We start from the raw sequence: 25,395 nt of genomic DNA on the forward strand, positions 1-25,395 counted from the left end.
TGTGTCCATACACATGCACAGCCCCAGGGGCTGCAGGGGTGAGCCTGCTGCTGGTGGGTTTCATCCCACTTTGGGTGTTTGGGTTCTGGACTCTTCCATAGCATGTCCATGCCGTGTGCCCCTCCCAGCCCTACAAAGGCTTTGATGGGCACAGCCCCACTGGGGCACAGCTTGTGGCTCAGACCCTGCCCCCACCACACACAGTGCCCTCCAGAAAGGGCTCTGCTGCCAGGGCAGTGCTGTGCAGCATGCTCTGGGTCGCTTCAGGTAAATCCTGTTTGATTTCCTTGCTTTCAGCTGATGGTGAAGCCAGCCTGGCTTTGTAGTGTGGCCCAGACCCCAGAACCTTTCAAGTCAACGTCTTGCATTTGGCTTTTGTCCCATCACTCTGTTGGATGGGAGTGTGGGTGGGCTTTGTTGTAAAGCCCTATTTCCATGTGTGCCTTTTTAAATGAAATGTAGCAAACCCCACCCAAGAGCAAGGAAGGGCTGGAGCTGAGCTCAGACCCTTTCTCTTGCTCTCCCTCCCACAGAGCTGGCTTTGGTCAGGATGTTCAAGCAGCATTCCTCATTTGGTGAGTGCCCAAAGCAAAAAATCTTCAATCCACCAATTAACAGCAAGTCCTTCATTAGCAGTGGGCCCTGATTTAGGTGTGTGTGTATGAGAAGTCACTGTACCTGCATTCAGAAGGCACGAGCTCAGAACAAATCTGCCATGCCCTGAGCACCCTACCAGCCCTGCTCACCCCCTTCCTTCCCACCTGTGGGATGGGGCACTGCCGCTCCCCTGGCAACCCCGGGAGCTTACAGAGGCGTGATGATGGCTGTGAAGTTGTTTGAGCTTTGGATGGCAGGAGCTGTGGTGTTGTTATTAGCATTAGTGATGATGATGCTAATTACCGAGCTGCTGGGAAACTCCCCATGGGAGGAGGCAGGGAAAAGTGGAAGGGGAGGTGAGGCACTGGGGATGGAGAGGAGCCTGGCCCTGCTGGCAGTGCTGTTGGGCTCTGGGAGCAGGACTCAGTCCTTTGGCAAAGCTGTGGCGATGCTGGGATGGGTGGGAGAAGCCATGGCCCAGGTGCTGCGTAAGGTAGGATGAGGATGGGGGTCCCTCTGTGTACTCACACCTTCCCATTGGGGGTGGGAGGGTCCTGAACGCAGAGGGGCTTTGTTACCATCAGGAAATGGTGCAAGGGTCCTGGATGCCCTTCTGCACTGGGGTTGGTGTGGGATCTGGTGGGACAGCTGGGGCTGTGGGTCTCTTCAGGTTGCGGTGGTGGGGTGAGCTGTGTGTGATTGTGTTTTCCCTCTGTTGCAGCAGCAGTGTGTGTGTCAGGGCTCGGACCCTGTACCTGCAGCTGGGTGGCCAGGCCAGAGATTTTCTGTAGGGTTTCACTGTGTTTAAAGCAACATCAAAGGAGAAGGTTTGCACCAAGTGAAGCTTGCAGACATCAAAGGCTTGGTCATAATGTAACCCTCTCCTCCTCGGGGGAGAAGGTCCTAATGTGTTGGCTCCCAGAGGAATGGATTTGGCAGAGGGTTACCCCTAAGGAGGAGACTTCTTTAACACTTCAGAAGCATCAGTTGAGCATAGGTCGGTGTGGTCCTGTGTCCTCTCTGAAAAGGGAGGAAGGGGACCATGGGACAAAGTGGCTCTATTTTCTTGACATAATCTGCCTGGGGACGTGTCCTGCTGCTGGGCATGGCTCCCCTGGGCAGCACTGGGATCCATGGGGCTGTGTGAGCCTGGCTTCAGGGGCTGCAGTGCTTACTGGGTCGGGGCCCAGCCACTGGAAAAAAGCACAGAGGGAGAAAAGGAGCACTCCCCCCCCCACTGCCCTCCTCGGGGATCAGTGCTCCAGAAATGGCTCTGCTCATCTGAACCTCCATCTCCCCTGTGGGGTGCATCAGCCCGAGGAGTACTTCCCCACTCCTAAACCGCCCCGGCCCCCGAGAGGACCATTTATAGTCAGTGACAGAGCAGCTGTGCAGTGAGGACTTGCAGAGATGGGCTGATGTATTTAGACGCAGAACACACGCACAGTGTGCTGTATCTCCAAACATTCCCCGGGACAAAGGTTTTTGTAAGAGCTGCTTTATGCTTACAACGGGAAGAGACCATAAAGGAAAGGAGAATGCTGCAGATGACACCCCCGCAGGCAGTGCCGGAGTTCTGCCTTGCTCTCGTGTCTCTTGGTGTCCTGGTGGGTTGCTGGATCGTGGGAGCAATGCACAGAGCAGGTGCTGCTGGTTGATCTCTGCGTGGCCAGCGAGATCTTGGTCACGTTGCTGTCCATCCAGAGCTTGATGTGGGTGCCCCGTGCAGTGCTCGGTGGCTCTCTGTGCGTCTTCCCTCTCTTTTAAGATGATGTAATCTGATGTGTAAACTGCCTCCATGCCAACTCACGCCCTCCTTTATCTCCCAGCCTTTTGTTTAGCTGCGTGGTGTAATTATGCCATTATGGATGGTCAGACTTTCTGGTGTGAACATGCTCTGGGAATGCTGGAGCTGGGGGGGTGGGTGGCTGCTGTGGAATGTAAGGCTGTTCCTGTGACACCTGGTGGGCACTGGGAGACCTCTGGGGATGCAGGCTGCTCTGAGAAGCAGCAGCAGTCTGGTTGCTTCGTCTTAAAGCATGCGTCTGACCCTTCTGACCACACGTGTGCGTGTGCCTCTTTGTTAAGCACTGGGGCCCTTCTCCTGTGCACCTCCTTTTGTGGATGGTTGCACACATGAGCTGAGGAGGACTCCCAAAGTGCTGTCCCGCATCTGGGGCTGTGGCAGGGTCAGCAGAGCTGAAGCTGTGTGGGTTTTCTAGTGCAGAGCCCTGAGGTGCTGCTCCTTGCTGGGACTTCAGTGCAGGGAAATGAGCAAGGAGATAGAAAATGACTGCAGAGGAACGGCATGGGGTAGAAGGGGGAGGCAGCAGTGTTTTCTGGCATGTGCTGCCTCTGCTGTGCTCATTGCCACTGCGGTAAATTATCAGTTTCTTCCTTAAATATTAACAGCTGCCAGGTAACGAATTCTCCCTCTCTATTTTATAATGGCACTAAAATTGGGAATTGCCTTGCTTTTCTCTGCAATTATCCAATGAGACCGCGTGAGCTGGGCAGGACTGGCAGCTCTGCAGCCCCGTGCTGTGCCTGGGGGGGTGTGCAGCAGGGCTGGGCTGCTCCTCGGGGCAGGCAGTGCTGTGGGTGCATGGCTGTAACGTCCATCGTTGCCTTGCTCTGCCTCATGCAGAAGGGCAGGTTTGGGAGGTAGGTTTGTGTGGATTTGAAACAAGCCTGTGCTTGTGAACAAAGAGCACGCTCATGTGCAGGAGGGATGCACAAGCCCTCGCTGTGCAGGAGTTGCACCATGGACCTCAGGCCTGGGTGCTTCTCAGTGTCTCAACTGAGGACTGGGAGCTGTATGAAGGTACACGTGAGCCCTTGCACCCCAGCTGTAGCTGGAGGGTGGCCTTGGGGCTGGAAGCTGTGCAAAAGAGGCTCCAACCTGGGGGATGTGACCTGATGTGGTTATCCCAGGTCCCACTGCAGCTGTTTGCAGGAGGTGAGGACAGCTCTGCAGCCTGGCCAGGCTGGAGCTGGCTGACCCAGCTCCTGAAATGTTTCTTTTTCCCTTGACTCACTGTAACCGGGTTTTCAGTTATTGGCACTTTGAAGCTGTAATTGAGATCTGCTTTCTCCCAGCAAACTGTCAGCCCTCGAGTGGTACGGGGCTGTAAGAGGGACGATGCACTCCCCACTTCCTAGAAGCTGTCACTTTAAAGAGAACAGCGCTGACAAAGAGGAATGAATCGCAGGCAGACACAGAGCCATAAAACTCCAAATGTTTGACTTCTCTCTGAATCTGGAACTCTTCTCTGGTTCCTGGGGGCTGTGCTGTGCCCGGGGCACTTCGTGTGTCTGCAGGTCCGCCTTCTTGCATGCAATAAACTGCATGTGCCAGAAGAGCTTAAAACGTCAGAGTCCAGGTTCTGTTTGGGTGTAAATCAACATAACTCTGCCGAAATCGCTGGACAGTGACACCAGATGACATGGGGGCCTCCAGTCAGAGGGGATTTTGTTTGCTTTTCTTGCATAAATATCGTTGGTTGAGGCAGATGGGAGCGCAAGAAGCAGCATGGACATTGCTGCAGCCCTGAGTGGGGGAGCAGGGTGGTCTGTGCCCCCACACCAGGCTGAGCGTGGCTGCCCTGGGGCACACGTGGGCAGAACCCCAATGCAGGCTGCCAGCCGTGCTGGGCACAGCTTCAGTCTGGGGTTAATGTGGCAGTCACGAGGCTCCGCTCACCTTCATCCACGTTTCCCATTAGCAGTGCTATTTTCAAACCTCCCCGAGGCAATTAACACCAATTAATCTAAAAAAGACCAAACAACGTTGTATTTTTATTTTATTTTTTTTTTCCAGTGCTGCTGGCTTCTTCCCTCTCCACGTGCAGCCCCAGGAGGCTGCAGCCTGCACCTGGCAGGGAGTGAGCCTAGAGCAGAGCTCCACGTGTGGTTAATGGGGACCCCAAAGGCCCCCATGATGACCTCACCCCCTCCCCCCCCCCCCAAACTCTCCAGCCCAGATCGTGGTACTGTGCATCCTGCTGTGCTGTGAGGTAGGAGAGCAGGTCCGTGCAGCACTCCCTATGGATTTGCTTATTGGGGTGCTCTGCAAACCCATAGAGCCACCCCAGGACTCACCCTGCCCGCAACAGGGCTGGGATTTCATGTTCTGTGGGCTCCATGCATGGCAAGAGCCCTTGATGTTGGGGGAGGCCTTCAGGCGTTGCTGGATATGTATAAATAATAATTAGGAGTCGGGCGTTTGCAGGAGGTGAGGTGCGTGCTGTGGGTGTGAGCACTATTTGTTAACTTTACTTCTGTGCTAATGAATCAGGAGCATGGCTTATATGGTTGAAAGCAATGGGGTTCTTTTGGTTTAGCAACCTGCCAGGACCCAGCAATGGAGCATGGCCCTCAGTGCACCTCCTGCAACTGCAGAGTGCGTTGCTGCGATGAGCTCTGCTTGGTTTTGCTGCTTGGCTGCATGGGAGGGCTCTGCTGATCGCATATTGGGAACTTGTTGCTCACTGGCATCAACCCATGGCCCCATGGCATGGGGCAAGGAGCTCAGCTTTGTTTTTGGTGTGTAATTATTCCCCTCTCCAGCCTGGAGGGGCTGATCTGGAGTTACAGTGCTTCTGATTTGGGTCCTTGGGTTGCAGTTAGAAACGTGAGGGCCGAATTTGGGCTTCGATGGGGATCTCAACCTGGCACAGTAAGAGCCAGCAAAACCTACTGGGAAAACTCACCTCCATAACCGTGGGGTGTTGCTGGAGGACTGTTGTGTGCACTCTGTGTCCCAGGCACAACCCAGGAGGTGTCTGCACCGTGCTCTGAACAGCAAGCTGCTGGGCTCTGATTTCAGGGTTGGCTCCAGCAGAGGGGAAACATAACCCCAGGATTAATGAGGCCATTGCACAAAGTGGCCACATCTGACACAGTGAGGTGTCAGGGACACTTGGGCCAGACATCACTGTGGGCACCGTGCTCCAAGGAGAGGTGGAGCTGGGGCTGTGCTGAGCTGCTGCTCTCAAGGTGCAGGTTTGCACCACGTGTGGCCGCAGGGCAAGCTCCCACCAGGTCAGAAGTTAGGGAAGGAGGGAGTGTGGGTGAGCTATTTTGATTTTGTTTGAAACAATAAAGCCCAAGCTATTTGCAATCCTAACAACAGAACCAGCTTTTAGCACCAGCGTTTATAGGGATGAGTGGGCGAGTTGTTTAAAGGGGAAAAAAAAAATCTTTGAAAACAGTCCAAGGAAGGGTGATAATTTCATCCTGCAAAGGAAGAGCGTTGGGCGCGGCTGTGTTTGCTGAGTGTGTTTGTATGGCTGGGACCACAGACCCCAGGGCATGCAGATTGCTCTTCGGGGCTGCAGGGGGAGGTTCAGGTGGTGCCTCTGCAGGGATGCTCTGCTTGCACTCCTTCACTGCATCCTACACCCAGATGCAGAAAGTGTTCTTTGCTGTTCCAAGGGCTCTGCTGCTGGGTCGTCCCCATCTTCTGCATGTCACACTGTGCCCGCTCCAGCTGCCCCTATGGAGCTGTCCCCAGCCTTGGCTCCTCAGATACAGGGCAGGGGTTCAGCTGTGGCTCATGGCTCCACTCCCCTCTGTCCTAAAGTGTTCCCTTAGCTCAGCCCCCGTAGTGCAGAGGCAGCAGCCATGGTGCAGATGTGCAGCTCACACGAGCAGTGGCAGTGCCTGTGCTGGTGCACAGCATCATCCTGCGCTGAGTGTGGCAGTGCCTGTTTCCCATCCCTGCCCCCTTCTTTCCTTCATTTGCTGCAGTGATTTTTACAATTAAATCACAAACAGAATGGCAGCTGAGTGGTGAGCTCCCCAGGCAGCAGCTTCGGTTTAGAGGCTGATTCCCAATTGTCTCTCTTCTTCCACAGCCCTTGGCACCAGAGCCACACGCAGTAATTGGTTTTTGCATGCTCTGTCCTGAAGCCCAGACTGTGCAGGGTGATGGAGAACCTGGTTTTGTTCAGGGTAACAGTGGCCCTCGCTTCTGCAGCAGAAGGTGGGCAGGAGGGTCAGAGGGTGGTGTGGATGGGGAGCCCGCAGGGCACTGCTGGCAGGCTGCCCCTCTTCCCACTGACCATCCCACAGTCACAAACCCACGTTTGTTTGCATTTCACAAATGTAAAACCCATGCTGGGGCCGCTGCGCAGCGTTCCCATCCCTTCTGTGCTTAGAATCTCATTACGATCACAGCGTTCCCTCTGTTAAACAGGGCTACGTTTAAATTCGGATTCAATCTTTTGCAGTCGGGCCAAAAAAATCGCATCCCTGACAACACGTGGGGCAGGAGAGCTCCCTGGGTATCTCGGTGCTTTAAATGTGAGCCATCAGATCGTGCCCGAGGGCGCGCGGTGCGTTCGCTGCCCGTGGGACTGAGCGCGTTTGCAGATGTCGTTCGGCAAAATCGATCCCGATCTATTTTTAAGGCAAAGTGTGCGCGGTGGGTGGGAGGCGAGGAGGTGGAGGGAAAGCTAAATATTCACATAGCTCCGCGCTGCGTCGGAGAGCATCGGTGAGCGGAGCCGGGATCGTGGCTGCGAGGTGAGGGCGAAGGGAGCGGGGGGGAGTGGGGATGTGGCTTCGTGCCGGGGCTGGAGGTCCTCTGCTCTGTGTAAATCCGCTCTCCGGCGCTGAGCGGAGCCGCTGGGGAGCGCACAGCAAACGGAGCTGTCAGTGAGCGGAGCTGGGAGAGCGGTGCCCGTGTCGGTGAGCAAAGCGCGGTGTGTTTTGGGCTCTTTTTTTTTTGGTTTGTTTTTTTTTTTGCTTCTGGAACTGGGGGTGCACGCACGGAGAGACAGAAGGGGGGGGATTCCTGGGGTCACGGCTTGGATGGAGCCTGCGGGTGCTGGAAAAAATGAGCTGCTTTTGGCTGATGGATTCGTTTGGAACTTTGCATTACTGAAGTCCGTACAACTCCGTGGGAAGCTGTGATCCACTGAGTGCCGTGCAGGTGCTGTGCAGGGACACAGAGGTGCTGGGGGAGCTCCACCGAGGGGAAGTGCTGCCCTCGGCACAGACCCTGTGAGTTCAACAGCTCTGAGCCCTGAGTACCTCCGAGGAGCCGAGGTGGCAGCCAGCTGCTGGGAGCGGAGGCAGTGGGTGCTTCACCTCCACATCAAACTGAGGCATCCATCCTGGGGTGGTCTCCTCCTGTCCCTCTCCCTCCTCCTGCCCCTCTTTTTGCCTTCTGCAGGCTCATCCCAGCACCCCTTCAGGTGCCAGCCCTGCACAGCGGGGGTGGTGAGGCTGGGCATGATGCCCTGCACGGTGCTGGGCTTTGGGGTGTGCAGCTGTGCTGCTGTTGGCTCCGCCAGGGGGTGCTGGGGAGATGGGGTGTCTGGCAACGCTGTACATGTGTACATGCAATGAAGCACTCCCTGTGCTGCTCCTCCCCTGAAGAGAGAGGGGGTAAGTGCTTGGGATGCATCTGGTTGGTAGGAGAGAGACAGGTAGTTGATGGCTCATGGGTGTGGATGTGTTGAGGTGGATATTTGCTGGGCCCAGAGCACGGTTTGTTTGGGGAGTGTCTGCAACCAAAGGGTCAGCCCTAGGGATGGGGCACCAGGTCCTGTCCGTGCTTCACTATGTGGTGAATCCCTCCTTCTCTGTATCATCTGCTCACCAAAACTGGGATGAGGAGGAGGAACTGTTGCTGGATGAGGAGCTGAGGGAGCCTTCTCTGAGGGGCAGCTGTGGGAGCAGTGCTGAAACCTGTTGCGTTACCCCCTGCTGTATGGGGTCACCAAGGGGAGAAGCTGGTCTGGCAGAGCAGTGGGGTTTGGCCCTTTGGGTGCCTCACAGGGTGTCAGCACTTTGTTTTGGTGGTGAAACACTGAGCTGAGGGCACTGCCAACGCCAGGCCCCGGTGTGTGGGGTGGGTGTGGGCTGCTTGGGGTGGCTGCTCTCATCACAGGGCTTTGTGCCATGCTCTCTTCTGGGAGAAGCAGTGTCCAGCTGGAAATACCCCTCAGAGAACCGGAGCACAGCTGCAGGTGCAGGTCTGTGGGCAGGGAGCAGAGGCTTTGTGCAGGGTGTGGGTGAGCTATGGGGCTGGGGCTCGTGGCAACCCTGCAACGGTGGTCGTGCTGTTGTAGGACTGTTGCTCAGCCCTGTTAGGGGATGCCCTGGCTCTCAGGAAGCCTCCTGCCCTGCCAAGCACTGGGTAAGCACAGCTCGGCAGCAGACGGAGCACTCCAGGGCACGGCTGTGTCCATCTGCCCGCACAGCTCCGTCCTCGGGGCTGGCAGCGGGGCAGCATGCCATGCCATGTCACATTGGGGCATTTTAATTAGAGAGGTGTGGGGCTCTGGGGGGTGCTGGGCAGAGCATCCTTCCCTCTCCTGGGTGAGTTGGGAGCGGAGATCCTGGCATGACAAACGGACAGATCCCTGGTGGGGGTGCTCTATGGGGAATGAGGTCTCCCTGTGAGTTCTGTTGTGCCCCCCAACGAGGTGGAACTTGGGTTGTGCCACTGCCCCAATGGCTCTGTGCTGCCACGGGGTGCCGTGGTGTGAATGAGCAGGCTTCCTCCTCCAACTTCAAATTTGGGTGGTGTGAGCCAGCACGGCAGATCTGTGGTAGACGCTGTTGGTCCTTGGCTGAAGTTCATTCAGGTTGTGGTTTCTGATGGTCCCAGAGGGTCGGGCTGAGCTGCTGTTCCATTGGTGGGTCAGCACCTGGGAGGAGGTGAGAGGGGTTTCCCCCTCCCCTCTCTGCTCCCACATTGCCAATGTTCCTCTCTGGCCCGCTGCTAATTTTGACACTGCCCTAAATAGAAGCTGAGTGCATCTCATCTGCTTCGCTTAGCATACGGGGGAAATTGTTTGCCTTAATTTACTGACTCTGACTTGCAGCTTTAACCCTGTCAGCACGCAGGGCTCCCTGGAAGCTCTCTGCATGCTGATGCCTGGGGAGCAGCCCTGTGCTGGGATCAGCACCACATACCCTCACCAGAGGGCCTCCAGAGAGCTCTGCTGTGCAGCAATGGGCTCAGGATCTGACACAGCACCCAGCCCAGCTCCGGCACGGCACAGCAATTAGAGGCTGCTCAGTGCTAACCCTTTGGAAGCACAACTTAAATATATCGCTGTCTGGTGCAAGGTGCTTATTTGGGGCTCTCATGCAAGAACCGTTTCCCTGAAGAGCTTTAATTTTGTGGCCTTTGCAGCTTGGTGATGGCTGGAGCAAGCAGGGTGCTACGGCACGTCGGAAGGAAGCGGGGGGCCGTGGTCTGCAGCTCGGGAAGGAGGGATGGTGGTGTGCCTGAGCCTGGCACAGGGCACCCGCTGGGTTCCCCCACTCCTAACGCATCACCCTGCTCATGGCAGGGTCATCCAAACCAAAGGGTGGTGAGGGAGGAGGAAAAGCAGAGGCCGTTTCTGAGCCAGCAGCACAGAGGGACTCACAGGCACCGACCCCAGGGCAGGTGCAGTGAGTGGAGAAGGGTGGGCAGGGTGAGAGCAGTGCCGAGGCCGAGCGTGCTGACTCCTCTGTGTTTTATTATCTTTGCAGAAGATCAACCGGACCCCTTCGGATGAGGAATGCTTCTTTGACCTGCTGAGCAAGTTCCAGAGCAACCGGATGGACGACCAGCGCTGCCCGCTGGAGGAGTGCCCGGCGGAGGCAGCGGAGGCGGCGGCCACAGCGGTCCCAGCCCTGGAAGAGCGGATACGTAAGTGTGGATAAGTCACTGTGACTGCGGGCAGTGCTGCTGTGTGATGGTCCGGGTGGGCTCTGGAGGGAGGAGAAGGCACTCAGGGTGTTGTGAGTGTGACCATGGTGGAAAAACTTCTGGGTTTTGTACGGCTGTTGGATGCTGTGGTGATAGGTGTTGTGTAAGGACAGAGAAGGCAGTGGGATGGATAAACAGTGGGAAGCTCTGAGCAGAGAGAGCGAGCTTTGCTGATGAGTGGAGGAAACCGTCTGACAAATAGATGGGATGGGAGGGCAGGTCTGGGCTCTGTGCTTTGGGTTTGTGTCCTTTTTTTCTTCTAATGACACTGTGTTGAGGTCCTTTGATTAAACCAAACTGGGCCCGCAGGTCCCACTGTGTGCTCACAGTGACAGAGGTCGCTCCCAGGTGAATGGTTTCTTCTGTGCTAAAATAAGGTGGAAATGAGCATCTTTTTCAAGATGTGTTCCTGATCAGAAGTGTGTTTGGCTGTAACAGCTGTGTGATTAATTAAGAGTGAGTTTGAGTATGAAGCTTTAGCGAGAGCATAACGTGTGGGCAGCCTTCCTGTTCACCACTTGGGCTCTGAGCTTTTTGGCCATGCTGTGAGCTGAAGGGGAAAGAGGCACATCACAGCTTGGGGGCAGTGCTGCTGTCACTGTGTGCTCCTGCAACTGCAGGAGCCAGGGCTGTTGGAGTAGAGGGGTTGGGAGCCTGGGGCACCCTCAAGTGCTTTGTGCTCCTGGAGGTAACACACCGGGCTGGATTTCTTACAGCATTAGCAGCCAGAGAAGAGTGTGAGTGGTTGCATGTGGGCTTTGCTCCTTGCCACACATGGTGCTGCTCACAGGAGCTGCTGTCCTACCCAACCCAGCCCTGGGAGGCCCCTCGAACAGGGGTGGAAGGCTGTTGGTTGAACAGCATTTTGGTGTGAAGTGGGGCTTTGTGCTGAGCAGAAATGTGACCCTGGTGTGCTCCTCACTCCCTCCCAGCACACTCCTCCCTGATGGCATCCCCTCAGACGGAGGAGTTCTTCGATCTCATCGCCAGCTCGCAGAGCAGACGGCTGGATGACCAGCGTGCCAACGTGGGCAACCTGCCAGGCCTCAGGATAACACACAACAACCTGGGGCACCTGTGCATGGAAGGGGATGCCCAGGAGCCTGGGGATGAGTTCTTCAACATGCTGATGAAGTGTCAGGTACAGCAGGGCTGAGCGGGCTGGAGGGGTGGCCTACTTTACCATCAGCAAGCACTGTCTCCCTGTGCTCACCAGGCTGGCTGGGGGGGCTGTGGCCAGCCCACCTGTGAGCATGCAGCCCTGACCCCTGTTCTTCCCCTGTAGTCCTCCAGGATAGATGACCAGCGCTGTGCCCCCCCAGACTCCATCCCCCGTGGTCCCACCATGCCTGATGAGGATTTCTTCAGCCTCATCCAGCGCGTCCAGGCCAAACGGATGGATGAGCAGAGGGTAGACCTGGCCTCAGCACAAGAGGAGGCAGAAGAGGAGCAGCAAAGGCCTGGGTCCAGCTAAGAACTGGGGTTGAGGTGGGGGGGGGATTGTTTTGGTTTCATTTCTTTTTTAAAAAAGAACTTAAGTGCAGGTGGTTTCAAATCCGAGTGCTCCTGCACCACCACAGACTTCTCCCAGGAGCTGCTCCTCAACTGCACTGCATTTGGTGTTCAGAGGAGGGGACGGTTTATAAGCAAGGGTTTTTTAGGAGGCACGGCCCAAGGGGAGAAGACCTTGGCAGCCCCTCTGCTTGTCACCTAGAACTCCAGGAACTCACACTGTCAGCTGAAGGAGGAGCCTAGAGCAGGTAGTTAAATGCAGCCTCCATCTCCTTTATTTCCAAAACAACTGTAATTTAATAAGGGAAGAGCATCTTTTTCATTTTGCAGTCCTTCCATCACAGCTGCATCACAAGGTGACACAGTGTTCTGGATCCTTTCCTGGAACATCTTCATCAGTTTCCTTCCTTCTGAAGAAGGAAATGAGCCCAAACCAGAAGCTGCATAGGACCTTTTAAAGCTCACCCCTGGCTGCAGCTACAGTCCCCCACCCTCTGAAGTTTTGTCTGGGGTTGCTGTGAACTCTGCAGTAAGAGCTGTATGCTCTGCTTCCCCAGCCACTCCTGTAACAGAGTTGTGCCAGAAGCTCCAAAGCAGGAGCCAGGGCTCTCCCATTTTTACCTTTAGTGGGATCTGGAGACCTCCAGCAAACAAGCACAGGACAAAGCCTGAAAGGTAAGTGCCAGCTACAGAGCATCCACTGCAGACAGAAGACAAGAGCTGGTACCTGGAAAGAAAGAAGGAAGTCTTCTGCCCATCCATTCAGCACAGCAATCACACGTAGGTGAACTCACTGCTCTGCTCACCACTTCGGGTGCAGCTGAGCCAGAAGCCTCACACGGGACTGTCCAATGTGCCTAAGGCAGAAAGCTGCATCTGGCACTGACCTGTGTTGTGAGGCAGCAAAGCTTTCTGGCCATGGCTTGTCGTGAGAGTGAGCGCAACTATCCCCTGCTCCTCTGCATCCAGCAGTAGAGGACAACAGCAACTCCCTCCCCTTGTTTCTCCTGAAAGAAACCAGTGCTGTGCTGCTCCCTGTTCCAGCAGAGCTGCTCTCAGTGAGGCAGTCCTAATTCTGCACATTGTCTGGTCCCACGCCAGCAAGAAATGGAGCCCTGGTGACAGTTCCAGGGATGTCAGTTTCACCCTGCACACATCCCTTTTGGTAAAGTTGGAAATGCAAGCTCAGAGAGGAGGGCAGCAGAAATCTAACTTCAGGAGGTGGACTGCTTGACCAGAGAGGCTATCCTGGACCTGGAAAACTCCAGTAAAGAGTTCTGCCAAAGCAGATATGTTCCTATAGGGAACAAATCAGCACTTTCTAATCAAAATGCATTTGACAGAAACATTTCCAACCAGCAGTAAGATTTTTTCAGACCAGTGATGCTGCTCACCAGGCATTTAACCTGCCTGTACTGACCATTGGAGGTGTCACTGCATTCTGGCTGCCACCAGGGAGCACTCACCTGCTGCACACAGCACAGGCCTGAGCTAGGCCTCCTTCCTGGGACAGGGGGAAGAGCTGGAGATCAGGCAGGAAGATGTGCACAGCCACATATGTACCCCTCTAGCTTGTACCTGTAACCAGGAGGACATTGGAGATGAGGATGACTTGACCAGCTCCAGACTTGGCACCGTGCAGCTCTCAGCCTGGTGGTGAACTGGAATCTGACCATTAAGCTTTCAGAGTTGTTAATTATTTGCCATATACTTGAATGTATGAGCTTATTTATTTTTTACATGTGCATTTGCTAATGTCATTTTGATGGGGAATTTCCAACCCACAGGTACTTTTTTTCTAAAAAATAATCTGCCAAATGAATTAATATATTAGAAATGAATACAGCTCAAGGGAAAGGGAGGGTTGTGCTTAATAAATATTTGTGTCTAAGCTTCAGTGGCAAAAATTCATTTCCCTTATTTTTTGGCCAGTCTGCCTGCTTTGCTGACAGCAGAGCTAATGGTGGCTCTCTGGGGGAGGAGTGGGGGTGCACTGTGGATTCTTGTGGCTGCTAGCACCTCATGGGTGTACACATCCACCTGTGTGTCCCTTTACCTTACCAGCACAGAGGTCTCTTCAGGAGCAGCCACCATCCCAGCTCTGCCTGCCTTACCTCACTGCAGCTGCTGTGGAGATTACAAAACCCTGAGCATTCCCTGCCTCTAAGCACTGAAGCCCAAGAGTTACAGCCTGTCCTGGCCACAGCAAGGACTTGCTCCTCCCAGTGAGCTTAAGTCCTCCTACAGGCATGGAGATAAATCCTTCCTTTCAGGCTAGGCACTTTGGTGCACCTGCCCCAAAAGCCAGGTCTCATTTCCCTGGTGGCAGCTGCTGGAAGAAAAAGGCAGCAATTTCTGCACAAAGCCCTGGCATAAGTCCTGAGTGAAGATACTCACAAAGCAGCAGGCAGCAGTGCAAGCTCATTCCAGCACAGCAGGAGTGAGCAGGCCATTAGACTTCACTAGAGAGGGAGCCAGAGAGCAGCAGATTTTGGATCCTGAGGCTTGTGAGAATAAAGCCAAGTCTCAGCTGGTCTTCCTATGCCTGGCTACCTCGTGCAGGCTACTGCCAGTCCCAATCAAAGATTAACAAAGAACCACCAGCTCATTCTCATCAGGCATTCTTAAGCTTCTCAGTGCCCAGATACAAGAAACTGTGTACTGCCAAAGGTTTTATGTGTGACTTGAGGACAGACCCACACCCCCAGCTATGCAGAGGTTTGAGGTTTAGACTCCAGAAATCCTATAACTAAGTGACGGGGAGGGGGTGGTGCATCTTACCTGCTGTCTCACTGTCCTTAGCAGCTGTGGAAGGGAGCACACGTTCACCACCACTGTTTGCAGAGCACATTACAAACTGAAAGACACCCACTGTAAGCAGGAGAAATGGCTCACAGCCTGCAACAGTCGCTGCTCTGCTGTACCCTGAATTAAAAGGGAACAACACAGCATTATCCAATGACAGCCACAGTGTACAAAGTAACAACCCCTTCCTGCCCAACTCTGCCCAGCCAGCGAGGCCAGCAGAGCTCGGTTCTGTGCAGGGAACAGCTCGCTGCTGGCACCCACCGGACAGAGGGGGGATCGCCAGGACAGACTTGGCCTTGGATCCCAAAGAGCTGCTGCAAGCAGCTGTGAAGTACAGAGCAGGATGCTGGCCACAATGCAGGGCTGTAATGGGGAGGATGTCTATAATAAAAACATCAGAAACACAAGATACTGCTCCTTCCTACCTCGCTGTGTAAATGTCCTGAGAGACACTTGAGAGCTCGTGCTGATGGCGTGCCTGGTGGGAGCTTTTGTATTGCTCATCTGCCAAGTCCTGTCAGGTCTGAGCCTCAGCACTTACCTCTCAACCTCTCCTGTGCCTCGTGCTGCTCCTGCTCCAACCATCGATCTCCAGCAGGCTGGAAGGGCACACAGCCCACGGGAAGAGGGCTGCTGGCACTGAGCACCTCGGTGCTGTAAATTCCAGCCTGGACCCAGACAGCTTTCAGAGCGATCTGCCAGACTGCTGCTAGGCCAGGACACAGCCATGGGTTAACTCCTGCACAGTTCTGCAGTGAGCAGCTCAGTATTCAGTAGCACTGAAGATCACAGCCCAGGGACACACGCCTGGCTATCAGCCACACACCTGCAGGGGTTGAGCAGAGGTTTCTCACCTTGCTGCACCCTGCCTGCTTTCACAGCACACTGAGCTCCCTCTGCCCCTCTCCAGGACCTTAATCTGAAGGTTTGCCCATCCATGCAACGTACTGCTTCATGCTCTTCCCAAGCTGCTGGCAGAGGTGTGCCTCCAGCAGCAGGAACAGCAGCAAACCAGGCCTCTCTCCATCCTCAGAACTGAAGACAGGCTCCCACAGGTGAGCAGCACTGGCTCAGCCCCCTGTCCTGCCTCCAGGCAGCACCAGAGACTGCAGGGATGCTGCAGTGCCACTTAGCTACAGTTCTTACTGTAAGAGCAAAAGCTAGAACAACCTGTCTGCAGCCAGGGGCACAGAAAGGTAAGAAAAACAGTATTACAAGAGTCAGGTTATAAATGAACAGTTTCCAAGACAACAGAGCTCCTGTAAGAGGAGCTCCATTCCACCACATCAAAGGCATTTGAGCAGTGGCAGCACAGTGCTGTCTTCAGCTACAACACAATAACCACTTCTCCAGCAGAGTGTTAACAGGAGCCAGCAGCTCACAACAGGGTGAGCACACAGCAGTGTTCCACTCCTGTTTCTTAATTAAGACATCTAATTATCACGGAGAGAGAACTGTGTTTCACTACAATGTCAACACAAAGAGATCTAGCTGACGGATGCCCTGCCTTCGAAGTTGGTCCATTGCTCTGAACTTACCTATGAAACAGAGTGGAACATGGGAAATGTCTGTTAGGTATTAGGATTTCTTTTATTTTTATGCTATAGGATGGGTCAAATACCAGACCTGAAGAGGCTGTGGGGCTTCTATCCTCAGAGATACTCAAGCCCTCACTGTCCTTATCTAGCTGAACCTCCTTTGAACAAGGTGGCTGGACTTGAGAGAGGTCTCCTCCAACCTCAATTGCTCTCTGATACCAAGTTTAAAAACACAAGAAAGCAGATGCTTTGTTGTACTAACAGGTTAGCAGACTTCAAATCCACAAAAAAAAATATATATATATATTTATGAAAGCAAAAGGAATAAGCCCTAAGGAAGTACAATGATCACCTTACTGCCTGATTCATCACTACCTGAGTGTTATGTGCTGGTAAACACCTACATTTTTCATTTATGAAGTTATTATTTTTTTTCTCCTAGCTGATCTTAACTTGCAGCAGTGGCATTAATAAGCACCTCAATATCTGTCAAATAAGACAAATTTCTAGGTGTTCCACTTATCTCCAACGTGCCTTACAAATACTAATTGTTCCTTCACGCCCATCCTCCCCCTCACCAGAAGGGAAGTTGCATAACCCCAACCAAGCACAGGGCTGCTCACTGCATCACCACCCCACGAGGAATTTCCGAGCAGGGGCAGCCACAGGAGAGCTATAACCCCAAATAAAGACCTTCAACCCTGTGACATGTGGGGCACAGAACCTTAATGCTGGATAACAGCACAGGAAAGGAAAAAGCAGCACTGAAACAGCTGCAGTCTGTGCTGGTTAGCTGATGCTCCTGCACGCTCATTTGGCTTTGCACTCACCCGTGGTCAGGGCCATCTCCTCAGGGGGTACCAGCTGCTCAGCTGGCATGCCATGCACCTCCAGGAGCACTGCCATCGGCTGCTGATGTACAACACCCGGACAAGTCCAGAGAACACTGCTAGAACCTCAAGTTAATGCCACACCTGCCTAAGCCAAAACATGTGGGGTCAGAAGTTACCTGCTCCATCCTCACCTGGGAACAAAACACCTAAAATTGCTTTAACAACAGCAAAAGTACCAGGAAAAATATCCGCAGTCCAACTCTAAGATTGTTAATCACAGAATGGCCCGGGTTGGAAGGGACCTCAAGGACCACCAACCTCCAACTCCTGCCACAGGCAGGGCCACCAGCCTCCCCATCTCATACTAGACCAGGCTGCTAAGCTTGGCCTAAGCCTAAAACCACACAGACCAAGAACACAACAGACAGAAGACACCCAAATTTATTCTAAGCGCAGTCCACTGAAATAAAGGCATAAACAAAGTCTCTCTTGCCAGCAAAAGGACACCGACTGCATTCATCAGCTGCCCGCCTCTTTGGGGGGGTCCCCGCTTTCTCCCTCCGCAGACCCATCATCTGGAAGCAGCTGCAGGGCTTCGTCACCAACCACGCGCCGCACCTTCTCCCCTTTGGCTGCCAGGATCTCCTCGATGTTCCTTAACGCAACGTGAGAGCCAACAGAGTGACGCGGCCGCTTTAAGGACCCGGGGCAGTCCCGGAACCGCCCGCACGCACCTCATCCCGCGCAGGTCCGAGAACCAGCCCAGGTTGTCGGCGATCACGTGGTGGCTGTGGCAGCCGGGGCACGTGACAATAACGACGCCGCGCGCGTACGCCTGGCGGGAGATGTTCTGCGCCGAGCGGCGCTGGCACACCTGCATGGAGAGCGGCGCCGCGGCTGCGGTGAGGGCAGCGCGCGGGAACGACGCGACGCACCCCGCCCTCCCCACACACACACACACACCTTGCAGGTGTACACCAGGCGGTAGTGCGAGGCCCGCAGCCGCCCCGCGCTGTCCGGCGGCGCGGTGCACACGGAGCGCAGCTCTGGGCGATGCGGACGGAGCGCTGAGGCGCCCAGCGCGGCGCGCGCCGCCGTCCGCACCAAGCGCCGCAACATGGCGGCCGCGCATGCGCAGGAGGGCCGGCGGTCGGGCGCTTGTGCGACGCGTTACGGGAACGGCACCGCTCGGAGCGCGCTCAGTGCTGTTTATTGAAGCGCTGCCGCACGCGGGGCACAGGGGAACCGGGGCCGGCGTTCGGAGGGACGCTAGCAGCACTCGGTGTCCGTGTTGTCGCTGCCCGTGCTGGGTTCCCAGTCGACCTCGGGGCGGCGGCCTGCGGGCACTCTGCGCAGCGCGCGCTTCCTGGAAACGGGGCTGTGAGGAACGCGAGGGCGGGAAGCGGCCACCCCTCCCCCCCCCCCAACACACACAAGGGAGGGACAGAGGCACGGGGGGTCTTGCTCACTGAAGGCCCGACCTGCGGTACCGCTCAAAGCAGCCCTTCATCCTCCTGCGCTCCTTCTCGGACAGCTCGTCGTGGGCTGAGCCGCACTCCTCCAACTGCAAAAAGAAGGTGAAGAGATGAGGCGGACGGCGCTGAAGCTTGGATGGATGTTTGCCTGCTCTGTGGCGATGACCCCGCTTAAGGCTGATGTGCTCGGCCTGAGGATGAGAAATCACAAACCCCAGTTAGACTGAAGAGCACAGAGATTCGCTTACGGTGGGGGACTCTGCAGGCAGATTGCTTTGGTGAAGGCTGAACTGCTGGTTTTGTCCTTTACAACAATCTTCTGAGAGAAAACAGACAAACAAATGATGCTTTCAGTCATAGCTGCCACGTTGAAGTAACTTCTCCTTCCAGCAGTTCACCAAACAGCAATACCTGCAATGTAAGAGCTGCCCAACAGTACATGGCATCTACAGCAAGCTGAACCCAAGCCTCACAACGTTCCGTGTTCAGTCCCGCGATCATTGCACAAAACCCTGCTCATTTTACTTACCCTTTACTTTCCAACACCCTAAGTGTTGCTTAGGGTGATGGATTTCCCCACAGGCTGACAGCACGTGTCTGATTCCTGCTTGTAGAAGAGCAAAAAGAGCCACTGCAGAGCAGCACCTCCAATATCACTAAAAGAATAATGTTTGGTGTGACTTCTTATGGTTATCTCCAACATTAATCACAACTTGTCCCTGTTCCCCAGCAACTATGTTGTGCATAGTAAGGTACTCCAAATGCAGTGATCAGATACTGTGGCATGTAATTTTGAATCGAGTGAAGTAGAGTAATAAAAGGCTTTATTTCAGTGATGTAGTTGTGTGAAAAAGATCCAGAAGAGGATCTTTGCTTGTTTCCTTCCTTTTCAACATGTTTCAAAGGAGAACCTCAAGTTTTAAAAGACCCCATTTATTCTTCCCCACACTGCTGAATCATTTCCACTGGGGCTGCCATAAAAACAGAACCAGTATTAAGTTACTCTGTTCTGCTTTTGTGAAAATAGCCTGTGACATAAAAGAGAGGAAAGGAAAGAAATGTCTCTGCAGAAGCCACGTGGTTCAGCTGGAGCAGAAGGATGCTTGTTCCATTCCCAGCTCAGCCACAAATACAAGAGGATTGAGTAAAGAAGAGGTGCCCAGGTGCTGTTTCTCCAAGGCATCACGTACCAGGTGATTTTTTTTCTGCACAAAATCAGAAGGCAAATGACAGAAAAGACTTGAGGACTTAGGGTGGTCCAACAGCACTGCTTCTGCCAAGTCATTAAGAAGACCATTTCAGAGTCCACACGGTAAATAACACAACAGCATCTGGGATCACACATTCTCCTTTTTGAAGGTGAGGATAGTGGGACAGCAGAATGCTTTGGGTTTGAGAAGCTTTGATTTACGTGCACCTATTCTGAGTCGTCTCAAGGCAGTGCCAAGCATGCCCCACTGAGAAGCATTGCTCACAATCTGAGTCCCCAATCAAAGTACCTCTTCTCCACTAAAATAAAAGCATGTCTATTCCTGTCCCTCTGAACCCTGTCAAGAACTGTACTGTATGTTTTCCCCAATAAAAGCCTTACTTTTAGTCAGGTGCGTATCTTCATCTAGATGACCGTGAAGAGTAAGCTATGGGACAGAAACAAGATAATGAGAACTACTTGTTCTTTCTCAGACAGTAGCTAGGAACATCCTCCATGACTACGGCCTCATTCACACACTTTGTTTCCAGACAACGTGACAATCTCTTCTGCGCTGAAATTATGAAGTAAAAAAAATAATAACCTTTATTACAGATGTTCTCAGGGTAATACTTATTTTTGCCCACAAGAGAGACAATCAGAGGTGAATCTGTATCTTCTGGTCTGCTTGTACTCAGCAAATCTTATAGCTGTGTCCCCATGCTTAGAAGTCTAAGGACACATGGAGAAGCTACCCTTAGTCTGTTAGCCTGTTTTGCTACCTCTGGACTTGGTGTCACTGCCATGAGCCTGACCCACAGAGCTCACACTGCTATTACTTTGGGAATTAAGCACAAACTGAGGGATTTGAAACCACCCCAGGAGAAAACAAAATGTAAGCAAGGCACCCTACTCACATCCTGGGAATCTCTGGAGGAGGTGTCATCCGGGTCAGAAGTCTGAAACAAAACCAATAAGTTCATTATTCCTCACAAGCAAGTAAATGGCAGTAATGGAATACACAGGAGACCAAAATCTCCAGAAAATGGAAGTGCAGAGCTCCTTCCTCCTACACTCAAGCTGACCATTTGATGAAAGTACAGAAGATGCCACACTAACTAGAAGTCCTCAGACGTCTGATTTCATAAACTCTCACACCCTGCTCCTATTTCATCCAAACAGCTTGCACAGACTCTAGAGTTTGCTCTTTAGCAGGTGACGATGCCTTCATGATCTTTGCAAGCACTCCAAATGTGTAAAGCTTCATCAGACAAGGCTGAGCTCATTCAGAACCATTATGTCTTCCTTTTTTCTAAACAGCATTTGCACAGAGATGGTTACCCAAGCAGCTGGTCACTGCTTGCTGAAATCAGGCTGTTTAGGCCCCAAAGCAGTCTTATTTTGGGGCCTAGACTCAACTTTCCAACTCATCACAGACATGACAGCCCCACAGGCATACCAGTGCAGGTAGCTCCAGTTGCAACCTTTTCAGCTTGGCTTCAGTAGCTAGTAGCTGGCTCTCCTTTTGGAAGAGCTGCAGCTGCAGCTCATCGCATCGCTCCCCCAGCTCCCGAATCTGCTTCCGATAGGCGTCCCTCTCAATCAGGTTCTTGGAGTACTGCGTGTAGAACTGTTCTCTGCTCAGCAGTGCCTGGGGTAAGAGGCAACAAGTTGTAGCACATCACACACCACCACATTCAGGGTTATAGTATCTGCCTGCTTCAGGCAGCAAGCCAGGGGTTAGCAGCAGCTTCAGGAGGAACGTTTTATCACCTGATCTCTTTCCGAAGCCACTTCTTCCATCTGCTGTAAGACAGCATCTATCCGTTTTTTATACATCTGGGAGTCCTTCCTCAGAGACGTGCACTGTAGCTCAAGCATCTCTTTTTCTTCTGCATACTGTTGAGACAAGGCTTGTGGGGTGAGCCCAAGCTAGAGTCTCACCACTTCTGCTCTATACCAGATTGCTACAGCCAGACTTCCCTGCAGCACCAAAACCAGACTGCCCTGTTGGAGCAAAGCCAACCAGCAGACCAGGCAGTATGACTAGAAAGCCTGCTAACACGGCGGAGTTGCATGTACCTGAGCTGTCGATCACAATAAAATGATCTCAGCCCTGCAGGCTGAGACCGTGCATTACCAGACACAGACATCAACAGGTAACACGGTTAACATCACAGACACAGATCACTAAAATATTAACACGTCTTTTTCCTCAAACTGCTACACAGACCCTAGAGTAGAAGCAGCAGGGATTGTAGCTGAGCAGCTCTGCTGCTTCACTGGCAAGATGCTTTAAGTGCTTCGTCTGCCCACCTTCCCCCCCCGACCCCCAGCACGGAGCTGTACTGCACCACGCACTTTGTCTTGGAGCACCTCGGCTTGGCGCAGCTCCTTGCGAAGGTGGTACACAGTGTTCAGCAGGTCCCGGCGTTCCTGCACCTGGCTGCACTCATTCTGCACAGTCTCACAGGAGAAACTCTTCTCCAGGTTTTGTTCCCTGGCGACCTGCTGGATGAAGAGGAATGTGATACACAGCAGCCATCAACTCCAAAGTCCTACATGCTCTTTCTGTACGATGTGGGAGAACGATGCCATAGCTGACCCACAGAATGTTCAGTACAGCCCCATCACTGCAAAAAAAGGATCATTTCTTAAGGTTCTTCACCCAATCACCCACACTAACCTGGAGACTGTTCTCCAGCTCCTGATTCTTGGCCAAAAGCAACTCCTTCTCCTGCTGGATCTCCCACATCACTTCATGGCTTGGACGCTGCTCTATGGCATGCTTCAGTTTCATCGAGTGCTTACGCTCCAGTTTGCAGTCATCCTCAGCCTTCATGAGGCTGTGCTTCAAGCTATCAATCTACAAAGAGGTTCAAAGTTCATCAGTAACAGACACAAAAGCCTGGTTGCAAAAGCAGCTCTCTCATAGCAGAGATCTCCAAATGTTCCTCAGGCAAACGTGGTGCAACGCTGTCTTCCTCGGGAAGTCTGATGTTCTGGGGAGCTGAGACTTGCCTTTGTGCTAAATGAGTACATGCTGGTTCTGTACTGCCCTTGTGAGAGAGCCCAGCCTCAAATGAGGGGAGGACTTAATTCTTCAGAGCACACCTTGCAATACATGGGCCTACAGTGCTGAGCTAGGGACCACTAAGATCTGCTAAGGAATAGGGACAACACTTCATAATAGACTAGACCACTCATCCCGAAGACACATCTGATGCACAGCACAACCCTGCAGGGATCAAGTAAGAAGAGGGAAGCTTAAGAACAGGGCAGCTCACCTCGAGGAGCAGGTCCCGGTTCTTCATGAGGGCACTGCTCTTCTCCTCGCTCTGTTTGGCGTAGCTCATTGCCAGGTTGTAGTTCTCATCCTTGCACTTGCGCAGCTCCTTGCTCAGACTGTCCCTCTCCTCCTTCATCTTCTGCACCCTCTCCTGGTGCTTGCGGAGCAGGCTGTCCCTCACCCACATCTCTCTGATCATGTTCTCTTTGTTGTGCAGCCACACTGTGAGCTCCTGCACCTTCTGCCGCTCCTCTTGCACCGTCCTCTGCAGCTTTGTAATCTCATTCATCAGGAGCTGGCTCAGGCCGGATTCCCCGGCCGTGTCTGTTGGGTGGCAGGCATCAGTAACTGCTGCCCTGCCTGCTCCCCACACACACACACACACCAGATTTCCACCCATTTATCACTAATTTATTTCAGAACTCAAACATTACCTATAATCAGAGAGAAAACCCTGCTTGGTTCTTTGCCAGTTATTTTCTTATAAAGCTGTGGATAATAAAGCTCAAGACTCTCCATGAATGCCTCAAAGCCCTTGCGCCCTGTTCGCTGAAGAATGTCCAGAAGAACACCTGAAACAACAGCAATAGTTCTATTAATTCATTTCTCTGTCTATTTCCAGGCAGAACAAAGAATTGCTCCAGTCTCCCTACAGTGTCTCTGTGATCAAATCTCACAGACAGCTCTAAATCAAACGCTCAGAAACAATGCTAGAGTATTTCAGCTGTGGGGGAACTTAAAACTAAGCCTTGTTTCTAGCTTCTACTACAGCTGCAGAAGATGAAGGGCACTGTATGTAACCTAAGTTGAAGTGGGGCATCGTGATTTTTTTTTTCTGCAGTTCGAGGCTCCCAAATACCAAAGGCAGAAGAGTATGTTGCCACAGAATGGTCTGAGCTGGAAGAGCCAGGGCTGCACGTCACCCACCTGCTTTGCGTTTGCGCATGACCAGGTTGGGGTCGTTGAGAACTTGTTCCTCATCATCGTGGTTTATCACCTGGCACTGGCGAAGATAGGGCGTTATACGGGAAGGATCTATCACAGAGATCAGCTTCACACGGAAGCTTTCCAGGCTATTCCAACACGTCTCGTCGTCGTCTTCTTCCAGCATGGTGCTGAGCGAAGAGTGTTAGTGAGCTGCTTTGCCCTTCCTTAAAAAACAAAAAACAGGAAACAAAAAAGCAGACTCTAAGCCTCAGGGGAAAGCGTGGGTGCTGGTGTCGAAATCAAATACGCAGCCTTGAACTTAATTCCGTGAGTTCTGCTGCCTCTCATGTCCACTCACAGATCTCACCTGTGCAGCCTCGGCACAGCTTCAGCTACTGCTCCTCCACAGGCAGGAAACAGGCAGGTAAACAAAAGCAGAAAACCCAACGTTTCCATGTCCAGACTTCTGACTAAAGTCACTTTTATCAATTCAAATAAGAAACTGGCTCTATTTCTAGCTCTCTGCCCCTCTGTGGTAAGGCTGTTCCATAATAATCCTGCTCATTCATCACTATGCTCACGTCACACACATGAACTGGCTGCAAGCAGCTGTGTCACATCCAGTATCTGCCAGCAGCCTCAGCATTCATGTTTCCAGTTGTTCGTTTGGCTGGGGCAGAAGGGGAAGAGTTCTGACTACACAGTGGCTGAGATTTCACAAAGATCTTACTGCATCTCTCCAAGCACTCATTTCTCTGCTCCTGAATGGGACAGGACTCCAAAAGGGAGCTGGACTGACACAGGATTAGTCACTAATTTTCATGGAAAAAGCCAACAAAACCCACCTTGCTCTGCCTGACACCAAAGCAGCCCCAGCGGATTATAAGCAGAAAAGCATTCCCCTGTCCATGAGAAGCAGTCTCTCTCCCTTCAGAACTGGAAAAACGAAAGATCTGTCAATACAAATCATTCTGCATGACATGAACCGACCTGGGCCTGTGTGGTGAAAAGCCTTCACTCCTCTCCTCCTGGTCTGAGAACATTCATTTGGGTCCTCTTTGTATGAAAACCTGCCTGGGCTGCAGCCTTCCTTGATAGCGTGGGGGAGCAGATCATTCCAGGAGCAAATCTGTGAGAAAAGAGGAAACTACTCAGCTACACCCTGAGCTGAGAGAGGGAGAGAAGAAGAAAAAAGGAAGTCAGAAGGGATGATGGGGAAGGAGGATGAAAGCTGATGACGCTGCAAGTCACCAGTAGAACGTACTTTACACTCAGCTCTGCCTTGGTTTTCCAGCCTGTACCATTGAAGTACTGGCTACAGTCAGGGAAGTTTCTTTGTGCAGAAAGTCTACAAGGAGTCCACAGGCACAAGTCTGGCCAGCTTACTTCAGAGGACAAAGCAAGCACAGATGATGTGCCACCACGGCCTGATGGGAGCAGCACACAGAGCAGCAGGGCAGAGCTTCGGCTACGGGAACTCCTTGGAGAAAAGTCAGCTGCAGTGGTTTG

At 53.0% G+C, this 25,395-nt stretch overlaps 3 protein-coding genes and 1 long non-coding RNA gene across 6 annotated transcripts in view; 1 reads left to right on the top strand and 3 right to left on the bottom strand.

Moving 5' to 3' along the window:
• Positions 1-12,024, top strand: part of GPSM1 (G protein signaling modulator 1) — a 48,258-nt gene extending 36,234 nt beyond the window's left edge. Inside the window, exons 1-4 of one of the 2 annotated variants that reach the window (XM_065737294.1) lie at positions 1,007-1,090; positions 10,096-10,255; positions 11,248-11,456; positions 11,601-12,024. In XM_065737294.1, coding sequence (XP_065593366.1) covers positions 1,046-1,090; positions 10,096-10,255; positions 11,248-11,456; positions 11,601-11,789 — 603 coding nt within the window. In that variant the 5' untranslated portion in view covers positions 1,007-1,045 and the 3' untranslated portion in view covers positions 11,790-12,024. Of the gene's footprint in view, positions 1-1,006; positions 1,091-10,095; positions 10,256-11,247; positions 11,457-11,600 lie in introns of those variants that run through there. The other variant, XM_065737292.1, reaches the window with a different exon arrangement.
• A 457-nt stretch (positions 12,025-12,481) lies between these two features.
• Positions 12,482-15,268, bottom strand: LOC136049257 (uncharacterized). Its single transcript, XR_010622277.1, has 3 exons — positions 14,609-15,268; positions 13,294-13,405; positions 12,482-12,554 (listed from the first exon to the last, which is right to left on the bottom strand). It is a non-coding gene; the product is annotated as an uncharacterized LOC136049257 (long non-coding RNA).
• Positions 15,269-17,512: 2,244 nt separating this feature from the next.
• DNLZ (DNL-type zinc finger) lies at positions 17,513-18,158 on the bottom strand. Its single transcript, XM_065737374.1, has 3 exons — positions 17,970-18,158; positions 17,741-17,880; positions 17,513-17,661 (listed from the first exon to the last, which is right to left on the bottom strand). Exons 1-3 carry the CDS (start codon positions 18,123-18,125, stop codon positions 17,526-17,528), a joined length of 432 nt encoding a protein of 143 aa, XP_065593446.1. The 5' UTR covers positions 18,126-18,158; the 3' UTR covers positions 17,513-17,525.
• An 82-nt stretch (positions 18,159-18,240) lies between these two features.
• CARD9 (caspase recruitment domain family member 9) lies at positions 18,241-25,029 on the bottom strand. 2 transcript variants are annotated; one of them, XM_065737319.1, is made up of 13 exons: positions 24,732-25,029; positions 23,887-24,110; positions 23,394-23,531; positions 22,958-23,283; positions 22,357-22,536; positions 22,032-22,178; positions 21,444-21,569; positions 21,130-21,321; positions 20,588-20,629; positions 20,073-20,118; positions 18,730-18,800; positions 18,488-18,570; positions 18,241-18,372 (listed from the first exon to the last, which is right to left on the bottom strand). In XM_065737319.1, exons 2-13 carry the CDS (start codon positions 24,068-24,070, stop codon positions 18,276-18,278), a joined length of 1,632 nt encoding a protein of 543 aa, XP_065593391.1. In that variant the 5' UTR covers positions 24,071-24,110; positions 24,732-25,029; the 3' UTR covers positions 18,241-18,275. The 2 variants fall into 2 exon arrangements, with proteins under 2 accessions (XP_065593391.1, XP_065593390.1); XM_065737318.1 differs by lacking the exon at positions 24,732-25,029 and having other exon boundaries at positions 22,032-22,181; positions 23,887-24,099.
• Between the last annotated feature and the right edge of the window lie 366 nt (positions 25,030-25,395).

The sequence above is a fragment of the Cyrtonyx montezumae genome, unplaced genomic scaffold, assembly GCF_038088225.1.
Source record: "Cyrtonyx montezumae isolate F1298 unplaced genomic scaffold, pur_monq_1.0 scaffold_20, whole genome shotgun sequence".
NCBI lineage: Eukaryota > Metazoa > Chordata > Aves > Galliformes > Odontophoridae > Cyrtonyx > Cyrtonyx montezumae.

Coding starts and splice junctions, on each gene's coding strand:
- DNLZ (XM_065737374.1), bottom strand. CDS start 18,125: ATGTTGCGGCGCTTGGTGCGGACGGCGGCGCGCGCCGCGCTGGGCGCC. Junction 17,881..17,969: donor GCCTGGTGTACACCTGCAAG/GTGTGTGTGTGT, acceptor CTCTCCATGCAG/GTGTGCCAGCGCCGCTCGGC. Junction 17,662..17,740: donor TCGGACCTGCGCGGGATGAG/GTGCGTGCGGGC, acceptor CGTTGCGTTAAG/GAACATCGAGGAGATCCTGG.
- CARD9 (XM_065737318.1), bottom strand. CDS start 24,070: ATGCTGGAAGAAGACGACGACGAGACGTGTTGGAATAGCCTGGAAAGC. Junction 21,570..22,031: donor CCGAGGTGCTCCAAGACAAA/GTGCGTGGTGCA, acceptor TTGTCTCAACAG/TATGCAGAAGAAAAAGAGAT. Junction 21,322..21,443: donor TGGCTTCGGAAAGAGATCAG/GTGATAAAACGT, acceptor CTCTTACCCCAG/GCACTGCTGAGCAGAGAACA.